The 16401-nt window shown below is 35.2% G+C and overlaps 1 protein-coding gene across 1 annotated transcript in view; it reads right to left on the reverse strand.

Moving 5' to 3' along the window:
- ANGPT1 (angiopoietin 1) overlaps window positions 1-16401 on the reverse strand; it is a 255408-nt gene that overhangs the window by 46625 nt on the left and 192382 nt on the right. The window contains exons 5-6 of the mRNA XM_059042848.2: window positions 10973-11100; window positions 2603-2704 (exon numbers count right to left, since the gene is read on the reverse strand). Of these exons, the coding sequence (XP_058898831.1) occupies window positions 2603-2704; window positions 10973-11100 (230 nt within the window). The remainder of the gene's footprint in view (window positions 1-2602; window positions 2705-10972; window positions 11101-16401) is intronic.

Genomic DNA, 16401 nt, shown 5'->3' on the forward strand with positions numbered 1-16401 from the left:
GAAAAGAAGGGATGAAACTTTATTTCTACACTCAGTGCCTGAGAAAGAAATGAAGCGTCTTACTGCATATAATAGATCAGTGAAGACGGAGGAGGAAATGGTACATGCCAAGAAGTTCTTTTTCCCAAAGGATGCACACAAGTTCTAGCAGCAAGTTCTGATTCAGGGAGCAGAGGTGGGTGTGACTCATAAGCGTGGGCATAAGGGGTCTATATCCATTCTTTGTGCAGTCGTTATTTTGTCTTTAGGTGAAAGAAAACCTCTGGAGGAAACAACCGAAACACTCTATACCATGTATTTTGGTGAAAATTAACCAAGTTATAACATATAATAAATTCTTTTACTTAAAACAAAAAGATGTCATCAGACTCATTTTTGCCAAAATGTTTCAGAAGTTCGGAGTTTATCTCACTTCTGACCATGTAGAATTGACACTCGGATGATAAATTGTTCTAGCTTGAAGAAAACATGATAGTCTTTCTACTTTAAAAAAGGGAAAAAAATAAATAAAAAAGGGAGAGGAGTAAACTTCACAAAAGTTTGGGGCTTTTGGTTATTGTGAATAAACAATAATTCAGTCCCATTCCAATAATTTTAAAAATTGCTTAAAATATATACATTTGGTAAATGCTTATAAGACATGAATCAATGCCATCCTTCATACGTCAGTCTCTCTTACTTAACATGCCTAGTTTGCCAAGGCAGCAGATGCTTACAGCTAGTAAGTCACTGTTTTGGAAAGTCACTGTGATGACAACTTTATATCAAATTTCCTTTTACCATTAGTATGAATAACAATGCATTTCAGACTTGCCAGAATCTATATTTATAGTCTAATTCTCAGATAACTTCTTCACGTCTCATTTTAGTAGTGAAAATAATCATGATTTAAGGTGATATGCAAAATAATATTTTTGCCAGAGTTAAGAAAAAAATTTGCAGTCTTTGATGTTTTAATCTTGGATCATGATAATACTTACTACTTACTGACAATTCAATGTGCCAAGAGCTTTACTTATAGCTAATCCTCACAATATCCCTGCAAGGCAGATGAGGTACTATTATTAATGTACTCATTTAACAAGTGAGAAAGTTAAGGTATGGGTTAAGTGATTTGCCAAAAATCACTCCATTTGTAAGTGGCAGAGTAAAGACTAGAACAGTGCATGTGCAAGACAGGAAGCCATGTCTCCAGGATGAACCCAGAACCAAGAATCTTCAGTCTACAGAACTCAAAGAATAGAAACGTTGCTCCTGGAGCTCTTTACAAAGCAAGAAATCTTTTAATATGAAAACTCTGGGTTCCAGCAGCTTATATGGACTGATTCAAGCCTAACCAATCAGCCTCTATGTTTGAGATTCGCCTGATCCTTTAAATTTCACCCTGATCCCTGGATTGTGGAGACAGATTTGAAGAGCCTTGCCTCTTGTCTCCTTACTGGTCGACCTCGAAATAAAAGCTCTTTCTTTTCTCAAAAGCCTCTGCCATAGTATTGGCTTCTACAAACCTTAGGCAACGAGCCCTTGCTCGGTAACATCACCTTTATCCTATGTTCTCACAGGTAATTTTGTATAATAGGTTTGATATAAAAATTAGGTAAGAATTTATGTATGAGGCTTACACATATTAAACACTGAAAGGGTTAAATATGGTGATGATGATGATGATGCTGATGCTGTTATTTTGGAGACCTCAGTGAATAATGCCTCACGGTTCACACCCTTGCGTACTTGTCTCACTTTGAATCTGGACTGGCACAGATTTTCATTAAAAGAATGTAGTGGAGGGCTTCCCTGGTGGCGCAGTGGTTGAGAGTCCGCCTGCCGATGCGGGGGACGCGGGTTCGTGCCCCGGTCCGGGAGGATCCCACATGCCACGGAGCGGCTGGGCCCGTGAGCCATGGCCGCTGAGCCTGCGCGTCCGGAGCCTGTGCTCCGCAACCGGAGAGGCCACAGCAGTGGGAGGCCCGCGTACCACAAAAAAAAAAAAAAAGAATGTCGTGGAAGTGAAACCATAAGAATGTCGTGGAAGTGAAACCATGCCATTTCTGGGTCTAATAAATCTTAAAAAGGATTGGAAGGTTCTATTTTTGTGCTTGAGGGATGTCAACTGCCACTTAGTAAGTCTGATGACCCTGGATCACTGTACTGGGAGAAGCCCAACTTAGCCACATCGAGGAGTTCTCAGTCCATAGCCAGCAACAACTTGCCAGCCATGTGAGTGAAGCCATTGGTAGTACCTCCCAGTCCTGCACCACAGCCCACAGCCCTGCGCACTTCCCTTGTCCTGGCTCATGTACCCAGCCTGGGTCTAAATTCTAGCTTCCTCCACCTTCATTCAACCAGGAACAAATTCAGACAATATGTAACAGTTCACTAAATAATTTCAGTAATATATTTTTCTGTCTGATGCACACATGGAAATCATTTACTGAAAAAGATTTATGAGTGTTTTGTGTTTAATGAGAATAATGTCACAAATGTATCATTTTATTTTTAAAATAACTGAAAGACATCTAAAAATACAAAGGTTTATCACATAGTGTAGTGAAGACAATCTCATGATAAAACATCAAAAACTATGTAAATTCTTCCATCTTACCATTTTATATTCTTTCCAACCTCTTTGGAAATCTAGACTTCCATCTTCACGATGCTGTATTACAGTCCAACCTCCCCCATTCAGATCCATATTGCAAAATACCTGACAAAGGGAAAATAAAGTCAAGTGAAAATTATGTCTATTTTAAACAAACAGGTATCAGATATGTTTCAAGACAGAAATAGGATGGATAGGCCTATAGACAAAAATAATAAAAATTGCCATGTTGAAAATATTAATTTAGACATTTTATTGGCTATTTCTTCCTATATTTGAGTTGTTTCTGATTAAATCCCATCACATGTGCATAAATTACTCGTAAAGGTTTAAATCAGTCAGCTGAAAATTGTCTCAGTCACAGACTATAAAAATTATTTTTAAAAAGTTTGTCTTAAATGGTAATAGGCACTATGTATATTCAATTTTTTTAAATGTTACTAAAAGTTTCCAAAGTTACAGACCATTTTATTGCTAAAACATAAGATTTGGAATTTTCTATCTTTAATTTGTTAAATCACAATATACTAATAATAAAGGTTTTGGAAAAATAATATTTAAAAAATCATTTATATTTAGCTATTACACATTTCATTGTATATTAACTCCTACATGCTCATATACTACAATAATTATTCTTGATGGTTCAGTATTACATTAGAGGCAAAATTTGGTCCCCAGCATATGGAGAACACATTATTTGCTTGAATTTTTGTCATGAACAATAAGAAGAGAACATGACATACTGTATTCCTTCTGACTGTGAGAAGTATTTCTTTCCCATGTGGAAAAGTTATCCAAATCTTTCAAAGACTTATGCTTATTTCAATTATTCTAAATACAATACTATTTATTTAGAAATTGATTCATTTCCCCCAGAGTCCACCCAAGGAGAGAAACATATCTGTAATGGCATTATCTTTGGAGAGCAATCACTGTAATTGATGTAGCATAAATGTGGCAGCTTGATTATTCAAGGGCTCAGCTTTGGAGAACATCATTCCCCTGGCGATTGACTACTAAAGCAATTTGGAGGCCGGCTAAAGGTGTAGATATGAGGCAACAGCAGCAGGCAGGCTGTGTGGGCAAAGATCCTGATTAAAGGAAAACCTCAAGTGTTTTCCCTGAGGCATTACATTTGGAGAACAAATGGCTAAAGGGTATGAAAACAATGGCAAGAACTGTTATTCAAAGGACAAATTGTCCATGTACTTCCTCAGAGTAAAAGGAACTAAGAGGTACATACTTAACTGTGAGCATATAAAAATAGGCAAAATGCTCTCCTGAGGGCTCTTTCTCTAATTTGAACATCCACCCATCAGTATGTATTCATTATCACTAGGAATTGACTCACCTCCAAGATCACAGATTTGAAATTCCTCTCCCTGTCCTAAAGTTCTGCCTCTACTAATCCCTTAACCTCTATGCACCTGCTTTGTCCTCAACAGAACTTCCATCTAGTCTTTTGTCTTCCTTAATTCTAATTCTAATTCAATTTTTTTCACCCAACAAGCATTTTTGGGCATTGATTCTGTGTTATTACAACTGGCGATATTATGATGAATGAAATAAGGATAATTTCCTCAAAACACCTAAAAGTTAAAACATTGAGTGCCCCTGTAGAGTTAAGGAGATGTGGGAATCCACAATTTTCAACTCTAGTGACCTGAGAATAATAGAGTCAGTAATCTAAATGAGAAATTTAAGGAAGAGAGCTAACATGTGAGAAAAGAAAATGATCATGGTTTTGAAAACCTAGAGTTTCAGATAGCATAGTCATCCAAAAGGGGGAGTTGATTGATCAGTTAGAGATGATCTAACTGTAGGTAGATCAAGGGTAAGAATAAGGATAAGAGCATGAAGGACTAAGAAAGAAATAGTCATAACAATAGCCTTTTAAGTGCTAGATAATTTAAACACTTTACACGCATTTTCTAATTTATCTCACAACAACCCTGTGATGTAGGTATGATTATTATCTCCATTTTGCAGATGAAAAACCTAAGGCTTTGAGTATTTCAGCAATTTAACAATGGTTATTATTAATATAACAGGTACTGGATCTAGGATTTGATTGGATTTGGATAGGATTGGATTTGTTTACCTAATTCAAAATTATATTAGGAGTAATCTTCTTGAAAGCAGTAGTTGATAGCACAAAGATTGAATTTTAAAGAAGTAAAAAAAAAAAGTGGAAACAGATGTGGGGGGAGGGTCGGGTCCAAGAATGGGCTTTGGTGAACAACTGATGGAGATAAAAGACACCAATAACCTTTAGACAGGCAGGAACTTCATTTTATTTGCTACTGTCCCTGGTGCCTAGAGCAGTAGGGACAGTAGCCTAGCAGGTACTAAATGAATATTTGTTGAAAAACTAGAGATGCAATAAGGAAAGACATAAAATACGAAAACTTGATTAATGGAATGCAGTGAAAGCTGGGGATGGATTTTGAGTTGGGGGAATAATCTACTTAATCAAATATTCCAGACAAGTCAAGATAAATAAAGATTCAGAAAATACACACTTAAATTTAAAATGAAGGAGCCATTAGTGACCTTGAAGAGAGAGACTGAAGGATTCCTATAAGAATAAAATCCAGATGGCACAGTTTACAGAGGGTATAGTTGGTGATTCAACACAAGTGGCCAAAGTGGAACTTTACTGGTAAAACAGATAAGAGTGAGTGAAAATGTCAAGGAAATATTTTGTTAGAGGAAACTAATTTCACTTGGTTTTTAATTATATTTTACCCTGCCTTGACTGGTTAATCTAAAATTTTTTTCCAGATTTTGATCTCCTAATGGACACCGATTGCCTGAAAGTTTGCCAAACTGTGTTTGCAAACCTATAAAGTCTGCTTAACACACTCAGGGAAAGGAATGACTACAACTATAAATATAAAGTGTGTAGAGAAAACTGTTCTTTACAGTTTTTTTATTACTATTATCTATGTTATTAAAATTCTATGCACTTAAAAAGTTTTAAAATCACTCACTAATTTTAGAAAAACACAAAAACTTTCCTTTTAAACAAAGGTATCTAGTGACTTGAAAATGTTAAGATGTGTTAGGAATACTTCTTAGGTAAAGACCCAGAGAAAGTTGCCCGGAGGAAAGAGAAGTTACCCAGGCAGATTACTGCCTTGGAAGCTAAAGTGCAGAGAACTTAAGAGGTTAGACTTAGTAGACTCAGTAATAACAGCAAGAATAACAGCTGCCATTTGTGGAATGTGGACACAATAGAACTGAATGACACATTGGTTAGGGACATGGACTCAGGTGCAACATTGCCTGTGTTCAAGTCCCACCTCTGCTCTCTCAAGCTATGTCATGGATCTTTTGCAAGGATTAAATGAGTTAATGTATACGGAGTTTTTAGAACAGTGTTTGGCACATACTAAGCTTTGTCATTAATCTCTTAGATGTATATTACAGATGAGATAATATGTATTTATATTGTGCACATATACTCTATGTATATAATATCTCATAAATTATAACAGCTATTATATATATTTCACATAATTTATTATTATGAATAATATAGAACATATAAAGCCAAAATATATAGAAGTTCAATAAACTGTCCTTATGATTACAATTACCAGCTTCTTGTTAATAATACTGACATCATCAATCTTTAAGCATGCTTTTTAGTATACGTGTATATGTATGTATATATACATATATGTATATGTACATATATATATATGAAGTCGGATTCATGCTAGCACACTCACACAAAAGACCATGTTATTTCTAGTCAGAAGAAAAATAAAAAGCCTATGCTTAACAGATGAAGGAAGTTAAAAAAATAAGGTGGTTGGTTTCAAAAGATTTGAGATATGAAGACTTGAAAAGTTCCTTCGCCAGTATGGTATGGTTTGTGCTGTCTGGCAGCGTCCTTCCTGTAGACACAGGCCCCACTACATTTACTATGCCTGTTGCACTTATTGATCATATGACTTGGGCTTAACTCTATCCGAGAAAAGATTGAACTGGCTCCTATCCCAGGCAAGGTCAAAGCTTTCAAGCATTAAATATCCTTTAACATAATATAATGATTTAAACCCAAACAAAAAGGGGAAATTTGATTCACATAGTTCTTATGCTTTTATGCCGTGTGCAAGTTGGAATGATTAACCTTGTGAGTGTTAATTATTTTTCCATAACCTTAAATAAAAAAGGCTCAATACATTTGTTATAGTCTTTTTCCAAGAATTAGGGAAATTATAAATCCAGAAACAAATTTTTAAATATTTTATAATAATCAGAGTTATGATTTAATGGATTGTTTCAGTGAATGAAATGAAGCTGGTTATAGTGCATTTGGTTTTAGAAACATGAAATAAAAGGAAAAATCCTATTCCCTACTACCATGCATTGAAGGGAATTCAGAGAGGAAGATAACCACAAGCCATTAATAATGAAAAAAATGTAAAAAATAAATATATAAATGATCTAATTCTCATCTTCTATCTGCTTGAAAATTTTAATAGTCCTAGAAAACTGCCTTTGGCTTCCACGTCACATTTGAAAAGATAATACTCTTCTAACTTTTGTAGACATTCTTTCTTGGCAGGGAATGATGTCAGTCAAAACAACTGTGTAACAATTGTGTACACCTGCAACTCTTACTCTGCCTAAAATTAATAAGTCCTACTAATAGTTTTTGTTAATTGCCTAAATAGGCCAATTTAATTGACTGATCCATATCTTATATCATACATAATTGAACTTTTTGTTTTGTCTTTATATAGGCTTGCCTTGAGTTTCTCACCCTTGCTAGAACTTCTGCAAGCATTAAAATGAGCAAAGTTTTTGTTAAGCATATCCACTATTAGCACCAAACTTTATAGCTCCAAAGTATAATCTACATGGAAGGGTAAGGGTCCTAAAGATGCATTTTCCAAGTACTTTTTATAGAACTGAGAAGATACCAACTATTTATAACAAAATAAGAAAAGAAAATGAGGAAATGGGATGGCTTACAATCAGAACATAATTTTCTGACAATAAACTCTTACCCGTGTCATTCACATAGGTTCCTATAAAAAATTATGAATGATACGGCTTCAGTCAATACTAATATAAGTAATTATCCTACATAGTCCCCTCTTAAGATGGTACGGTCTAGAGTTAATTCCTTTGTTAACAAAGTCTGTGTTCAATATTTACTATGTGATTTGGGCAAGTTATTTTTCTAAAATAGGGATAATGGGAGCACCTATATCATAGTTATTGAAAGGAGTAAACAAGTGAGTATATATATCTAAAGTGCTTAGAATAGAACCTGGCAAACTGTAAATGCACACTACTTTTGAACTATTATATTAATCAGTTTCTAAATTACATTGGGGAAGTTCACACAATATTTGTTACTATTGTTAAGCTATGTGAATATAATAAGGGACTGAAAACAAAACTTGCTACCTACCAGAAAGTGCAGGTGCATCAGCCTAAAGTATCCATCTCCATAACAGAACAATATTACTACTTGGGAGAGGATCGTGATCATAAAGGGGAAAGAATAAAACAAGGGAATGAACACTTAAGTCAAGAAGGCCAAAGTCTTTCTTCCTTATGGTCAGTTATCTCTCCCTCTCACCATGTTCTGCTATTATTTCCAATTAAACTAAATCTAATGACAGTACAGATGACATGTGAATTTCTCCTTCTTCCATCTGAGGCGCCATGGGGCTGTTTCTATAGTGATAAAATTTGCCTCTTACAGTCCTGTATTGATATGATTGCTAATCTGTTTGGGGTAATATTTTTCCCTGAGACTAAATCTAGTAAGTTTAATTTAGCAGGTATTTGGCATTTGTGGATTTAATACTTTAGATTTTTTTAAGAACAACACCGAGGCTCTATAATATGTAAAATTCATTATTTTGCAGAGGCGTAAATTTAAATCATGTTATCCTTGTGAAACCAACATAGAAATCAGCCACTGAACTAGTGAACTGGATCCTCTAACCCACTCTTTCATGTAAATCTTTTAAAAAAGCAAATTTATTTAAGTTTATAAGTTATTGTTCAAGTTTATGAGTTATTATTCAAGTTTATGAGTTATTCAAGATTATGAGTTAGGATACTTTTCTTCCACCCTAACAGAAGCAGTGGTTCTGCGAATAGCCTGTGCATTATTTGCATCTCAAAACATTTTGAACTAGAATAGAGTTATGAATTTACATGACTTAAATTTAATGGAATGATCAAACTTTACTTGTAATGCTCTCACTAAGGGCCATGTGGTAGTATTGGTGATGGACTGAAAAAGATTCTAAAAGTGTAAAAGTTAATCTAAAAACTTTAAAAATTATTTTATTTATATATTCATACATATAGAATTATTAAGAGTCTAAAAGGAGGGTCACAATATTTTTAGTTAACTTTATTTTTATAGTCATTATGTTAGAGAGGAAATGACAATCATTTAGGGGTTCTTTCAGGTCATGGGCAGCACAATAGGTAAGTTGCAGAAAGTATTTATGTTACCTCCACTCCGCTCCCCCAGGACAGTTTCTAACACACTTCACATGCCATCTGTATGGTATGTCAGTGTGTGGGTGTGCATACATGCCTGTGCACATATATGAATTGAATTTAAACTTAAGTATGATTTTAAGATATCAGTAAGCAGAGTAGGAAGGCTTCATGTCATATGATCCAAAGGATTCAAAAAGCTCATTTTTACAATGAAGTATCCTCTCCTCTTTACTCCTAAACTTGCTATTGTACCTTCACAATTTTTTTTTTAAGACATGGAACACCTGATTCAATGAAATTTTGCACAGAAGCCCAAAATGAAATACAGTGAAACCAAACTTCTCTGGTAGGTGACCCAGGCAGCAATGTCCATAACTGCCTGCCACCTTTTTTACCCCCTGTACTTTCTCTATCTCTTCCCCCTGTTATAGGTCAGTATGGAAGACCTCTTTTCAGAAGAAAATTTTGTTCCAGCAAAGGGAAAAATCATTGAGCTAACTTAAACCACTAATCCTCACTGAAATCAGCAGAGAGGATAGTAGAGTACAGACTCTCCCTCTTGACATATGTGTGACATCTGTGACATCTGGCAAACTGGTCTCCATGACCCATTTCCTTCACCCATCAAAGGAAACTAACAATCAGAATGACTAAGTAAGTTAGGTTTACTTACTATACACTACACAGAAGTGCTGATATTATCATCAGCAGGTCATTTATTTATTCATTCATTTCAGCACATATTTACTGAAGACCTATTATGTGCCAGAAACTATTCTGGGTCCTGGGAAATCAAATATAGAAGTAAAATCCTTGCCTCATGGAATTCTGGTAGTGAGACAGTCATGCAAAGTTTCTTGAGGGAATCAGGGAAAGCCTTCCAAGAGCATTTGCACAGTACCCAGAGGAAATGGGGACAGAGGACTGGTAATTTAGGTGGGGCAATGAAAGGAGAAAAATTGTTCCATCTTTTGAGGATAAAGCACTGCAAAGGCAGGTGGTCCTCTTGGGGTCTTGAGCATCTGGCTAAAGTTTTTTATACGTTGAAAATCAGGGCTTTCCTCAAGGCTCTCCATAAACCCTGCTTCAAACAGCCTCTATCGCTACACTTCTACAGTATATTATAATTTCTGTGTAATTGTCTGTCTTCACCACTACTCTGGGAACTGTTTTATATTATGTCCCTAGCCACTTACTGACAAATAAATGACATACACTTAATATGTATTGAATGAAGGAATGGATGGATGATTTAATGAATAAATAGGGAGAAAGAGTATATAGAGGAGGTGTGACAGCAAGACAGTGTTTTCTTACTTCAGAGTTTACTTTGGATCCTGTTCAATATACTGATGAAAACTATCCTCCAACACACTCTCTTAGGTAAATATGAAAAGCAAATCCTTTCAAGATCATGAGTTAAGATTGAATATGTTTCTCTACCCAAATAGGAGCAGTGGTTCTAGAAACATGTCTCTAGCTCTCTCTCCATGGTATTTGAACTGTAGATGATGTGTACCATCTGGGTCCTTGGGACTTTGGAAGATGGTTCCTAACTCATCTCCATGCACTTGAAGTATATGTGACTTCAACATGTAATCTGTACAAGGCAAGAATTTATGAACAATGGGACATTCCAGGAATGAGCAAGACAGTAAATGGAAAACTTTGTGTGAAATAGGGATGGGATATGTGAGGGTTGGAAGAGGTCTGCACAATAGGGTTTTCATCTTTTATGGACCTGGGAAACAGAGTATCTTTGGGAGAAAAGAGCTCAGGCACATATATTTTCAGTTTAACAAGCCCACAAATCAATCTGATTATTCAGCAATTCAACTAGGATCTGCTTTACATCTCATAAACAAACACTTCTGGTTTTACCTTTTTGGGTTCTGGCATATTATTAATATAAATAGTGTAGATTCCACTTTTATTAAAACCAGCTTGATATACATCTGCACAGTCTCTAAATGGCTTTTCTTCCTCTTTTTTTCCTCCCTTTAGTAAAACTGCAAAAAAAAAAAAAAAAAAAGATTGCAATATGTGAATATCAGTACCATTAGTGCCCAAATGGACTCCAAGTATAGGTAAGCAAGTCTTCATTTCCTCCAAACAAATGTCAATGTTGCATTTATTGAAAAATCAATCATAAGAACAATACTAGATTTTGAGGTGACTCACAGAATTATAAAACTATAGGAAAAATATGTGATCAGTTTGTAACTGAATACTTTAATATTTTGCTTAATTTCTTGTTTTTTTCTCCATCACTTCCAGAACATCAACTCAAGGGACAAATAACCTGATCATGTAATACCTGCAATTGGTAACAATTCTGTCAATGTTTCTCAAAAATTTCTAAAACGTTCTTACCTACATTTCATAGGAAAGTTTGAACAATACTAAAGCATTTTTGGAGGAGGGAGAGGTGAAGATAAATTCAAACATAAAAATACAATATGGAGGTTTAAGATGCTAAAAGAAGGTTGTACTGTTTTTCTGTGGCTTTATATTGAAGAGCTCCTAGAAATTTTTATTTTTTAAAACCTTTCAAAATAATTAAAAGGTAGAAAGAAGTCTCTGATACAATTTAACTATCTAGAATGAAAAGGGAAGTAAACTTTGTTTTTTATTTAATGGTCTGAAGTTAAAGTATCAGGTGGATGACGTACAAATAGAAGAACAAATATTAATATGATGTGAAATTAAGCTATACAGGTGGAAGAGCTCCGTAAAAGCTGGAAGTCAAGTGGAAAAAGAAATTTAATTAGAGATATAATCTCTACTGAGAGGAACTTTATGTCATTCATTGAGCTTCATCCACTATTAAGTTCTTATTAATGAGATCAAAATATAAAAATGACTCATTTAATAGTCCTCAGCTAAAGATATAGGTGATATCTTTATAAAATATTTATGATTTAGTATTTTCTAATAAATACATGTTATTTTAGCAATTTGCTTCATTAGCCTTTTTTTGAAGTCAAGACTAAGAATATTTTATAATCTTGCCCTTAAAGTCTCTAGTTACTTAATAATTATCTGCTTTCAATCACTCTGAGTCACTATGGTATTTTAAAATAATAATATTAAAGGTAAGCTATGAATCAGTGCTTTTAAAATGATTTTAAATGTTCTAACAATCTAAAATACTAACCTGATTTATATTTGACACATGGTGTTACTAATTTATAGGTAATTAAAAATTAAGTCTAATCTCTGTAGAAAGAATGACTATCTCAATATAAATATTTCAAATTTTCAAATATTACTATGGTTCAAGGAAATGAAATATCCATGTCATATATGTTGCTAAAACAAAAATATAGAATTATAACATTTAATAGCATTATTGTTCTCTACATAGCTCCTGTTTGCACTAGTGGTTTTACTTCTAAACACCACCCATCACAATTGCAATATCAGGGACTTCCCTGGTGGCACAGTGGCTAAGACTGCGTGCTCCCCAACCTAAGTGTCCATCATTGGATGAATGGATAAAGAAGATGTGGCACATATATACAATGGAATATTACTCAGCCATAAAAAGAAACGAAATTGAGATATTTGTAGTGAGGTGGATGGACCTAGAGTCTGTCATACAGAGTGAAGTAAGTCAGAAAGAGAAAAACAAATACTGTATGCTAAAACATATATATGGAATCTAAGAAAAAAAAAAAGGTCATGAAGAACCTAGGGATAAGATGGGAATAAAGACACAGACCTACTAGAGAATGGACTTGAGGATATGGGGAGGGGGAAGGGTAATCTGTGACAAAGTGAGAGAGTGGCATGGACATATATACACTACCAAACGTAAAATAGATAGCTAGTGGGAAGCAGCTGCATAGCACAGGGAGATCAGCACGGTGGTTTGTGACCACCTAGAGGGGTGGAATAGGGAGGGTGGGAGGGAGGGAGATGCAAGAGGGAAGAGATATGGAAACATATGTATATGTATAACTGATTCACTTTGTTATAAAGCAGAAACTAACACACCATTGTAAAGCAATTATACTCCAATAAAGATGTTAAAAAAAAAAAAAAAAAGACTGCACACTCCCAATGCAGGGGCCCAGGTTCAATCCCTGGTCTGGGAACTAGATCCCACTTGCATGCCACAACTAAGGAGCCTGCCTGCCAGAACTGAGGAGCCCATGTGCCACAACTAAGCAGGCCGCCTGCTATAACTAAGACCTGATGCAACCAAATAAATAAATAAATAAATATTTTTAAAAACACACACACACAAAAAAAACAATTGCAATATCAACACAAAATAAGTAATCAGAGGACTAACATCATATGATGGTGAAGAAGCATTGCACAGAATGTATGCAAATAGCAATTAAAAATGAATATTTATATACTCAAAAGCTACTTTTAATGGCACTGGGCATGTCAACGGACTATACAAACATCTTGTTTTCAAAAACGTCAATGCATTTCATTTGTGCTTACTTATTTTAAGCTAAATGGACAATTATTTTTCTAAAACAAAACCTTCCTAAATTCTAAATGCTTGCTCTTCTGTTGAAAGTAATCAAATCAGACACACACAAAAAAAGGATGTAAAGAAATACTAACTAAAATTTATAATCCCTTGAGAGGATGAACAAACAGGAAGATGTGGTCAAGAGGAATTCAACGGTAAACCCATTTTTCTTTTTTGGGGTGAGAGGTGGGGAAAATCATTTATCTAAAGAAAGAGAAACCGTTTTCTTGTTCAATGTACCTCTTGCTGCCCTCCCTTATTTAGTTATGTAAGGAGAAAGCATTCCCTTCCCACTTCTCTGCCACCTCCCTTCCCCTTTTCTTTTCCTCTTCAGGATGATGTGGGTGAAAAGACTGTTGTAGGGGAAGAGGTTAGCTATTTCACACACTTTTTCAATAACACAGAGAAAAGGAAAAAGTTGGATACGATCTTATTTTTCTGGAAACTGATTTATAAAAATGTTCAAACTATGAATGTTAAGTCTTATAACTGGAAAAATGGTTTGAGGAGTCTACCATAAAAGGTACAGTGAGTGCTACGGTTATACTGTGGATTCCTTGTTGTCATTGTGGCAACATATCTGATATAGATGTTTCATTTTCTTGACATATAGTTTCATATTTTTGAAAAACTGAAATACATTCTTTCCAGATGATTAGACTGCTTATTTTTAATTACTTACTAATTAGTAATATTATGCTTGAAAGTTTGATCCAGGCTACATTTTAGAGTAATATAGCATTTAAAAGCAATTTAAAAGTTTCATTCAGAGCTTACCTTTAATATTTGTATTATATGCTATGGTCTGAAGACCCGTTCTATAAGGGTAGATTGACTTTCAGAGTTTTTCTTTTTTTAATCTATAAAGTGGGGAACTTATACATATCTCTGAGGCAAGTATGTGAATTACATAACGCAGAGCGACTGAATTATAGTAAGTGCCAAGAAATGGTAGTTATTGCTGTTATGGTAATAATGATATCATCAATGGCAACATTATATTATTATTCTTTCTTATGGAAAGGTCACTCAGGCTGTGGAAGGCTAGCCAACCCACTCAATGGAGTGGTGGATGCTGCTGTCTTCTACCCTCAAATATAAATACTAGAGCTCACTAAATGCAGGGAAGTTACAATTGACTGGTTACATTTAAGATTATATTGAGCTGGCCTCTCCTTGTCAGAGTTAGCTAATAATTGGCTTATTTCATTCATTGACTACATCAAGGCACACCATTGTTAAGTTTAAGTCTAAAAAACCCAGGTAATCTAATCTTGCTGTATACTGTAAGCTTTATTTATTAAGAATTAAAGATTATTTCAGATGAAATGATATATGATGTATATACCATATGTTGATTGTAGAGATTTAATCTCATAGCTTCAATTTTCATGCCTATTTTCTTTGTTAAATATTGGAGAATTCTGAAATTCAGTGTTATGATTAGATATTGTAAAACTGGACACACAGTAAACATTTTAAAACACAGAAAGACAATAACAAAGGTGAATTAACTGAACATTGCAAGTGTCAGAACTAAGGATAAATTTTTGTAGGAGGTCTTGAGATTCAGCAAGATGGAAGATAATGCCTGGAGGAATACAAGATAAATGACAAGAGACAAACGTGGAAAACCTGATGGAAGAAGATAAAAGAAGCATCAACTGGACAGAGCAGGGAGGAGCAATCTTGATGCTTGATATAGGTGTTTTAGCTATCTGTAAAAGTGGTTTAACTTATAATAATACACTGGTTTATTTTTTATTTATTTATTTTTTTTGTGGTACGCGGGCTTCTCACTGTTGTGGCCTCTCCCTTTGCGGAGCGCAGGCTCCGGATGCACAGGCTCAGCGGCCATGGCTCACGGGCCCAGCCGCTCTGCGGTATGTGGGATCTTCCCAGACCGGGGCACGAACCCGTCTCCCCTACATCGGCAGGCGGATTCTCAACCACTGCGCCACCAGGGAAGCCCAATACACTGGTTTAAAAGCATGAATTCTTAAAAAATGATCTTTACATCTAAAAGTTCCGTCTTTGACCACATACTCTCATTTTTTCCTCTCCCACTCTTTAATTCTAAATGAGTTTGTCTTTCTTCTAATTGAGAGTCTAGATCTCCACCATTACTATCCGCCTCTTCCTAGCCTCCTTTTTCTTTCTTCCTACCTTCAGTCTGAGAGTGAGGCATTTAAGCACGGTTTGGGTGGAATTGCTAGTGCCCTCCTTCCACTGTCCTTTCATCCACTAACCCCTTGTATGGGTAAATCCTGACCCAAGGAAGGATGTTTATTCACATTCTCACCCCCATTTCTAGACTGCAAACACTAAAGTGAGGCTATTTAATGCCATTCAAATGTGTACTCTCTAAACTCAGCTGTGTTCTCTATGCTTCTCAGTCAAACCCTTGGTCATTTCTAACAGACTTTTTATTACATTTCCTGAAAAGTGTATTTCAAATCTTTCACTGTTTTCAAGATTAAATCTCACTCCTGTCTTCTCTATTTGTATATGACGTTGTTTTATGGTTTACTAGGACGATCAAAACCATTTAAAATAAGTCTCCTCTACCTTTTCCTCTACAGAAGTTGTCTTTGCCTATCTTTGCCCTTGCCTTTTGTGTTGACCTCTGTTGACCCTTTTCTACTTCTCTAATTGTCCTTTCTTTTTCTTCATTGGGTTCTGTTCTTCTCCTCACCTACCAATAGATGCTCACCAAGATTCTATTCTTGGATCTCTATTCCTTTTCCATCTGCTCTTTTTGCAAACTATCTTCTATGGCTTCAAACTTTTACACAGATTTCTTTCCTGACACCAT

This window comes from Kogia breviceps, chromosome 17 (assembly GCF_026419965.1).
Source record: "Kogia breviceps isolate mKogBre1 chromosome 17, mKogBre1 haplotype 1, whole genome shotgun sequence".
Taxonomy (NCBI): domain Eukaryota; kingdom Metazoa; phylum Chordata; class Mammalia; order Artiodactyla; family Physeteridae; genus Kogia; species Kogia breviceps.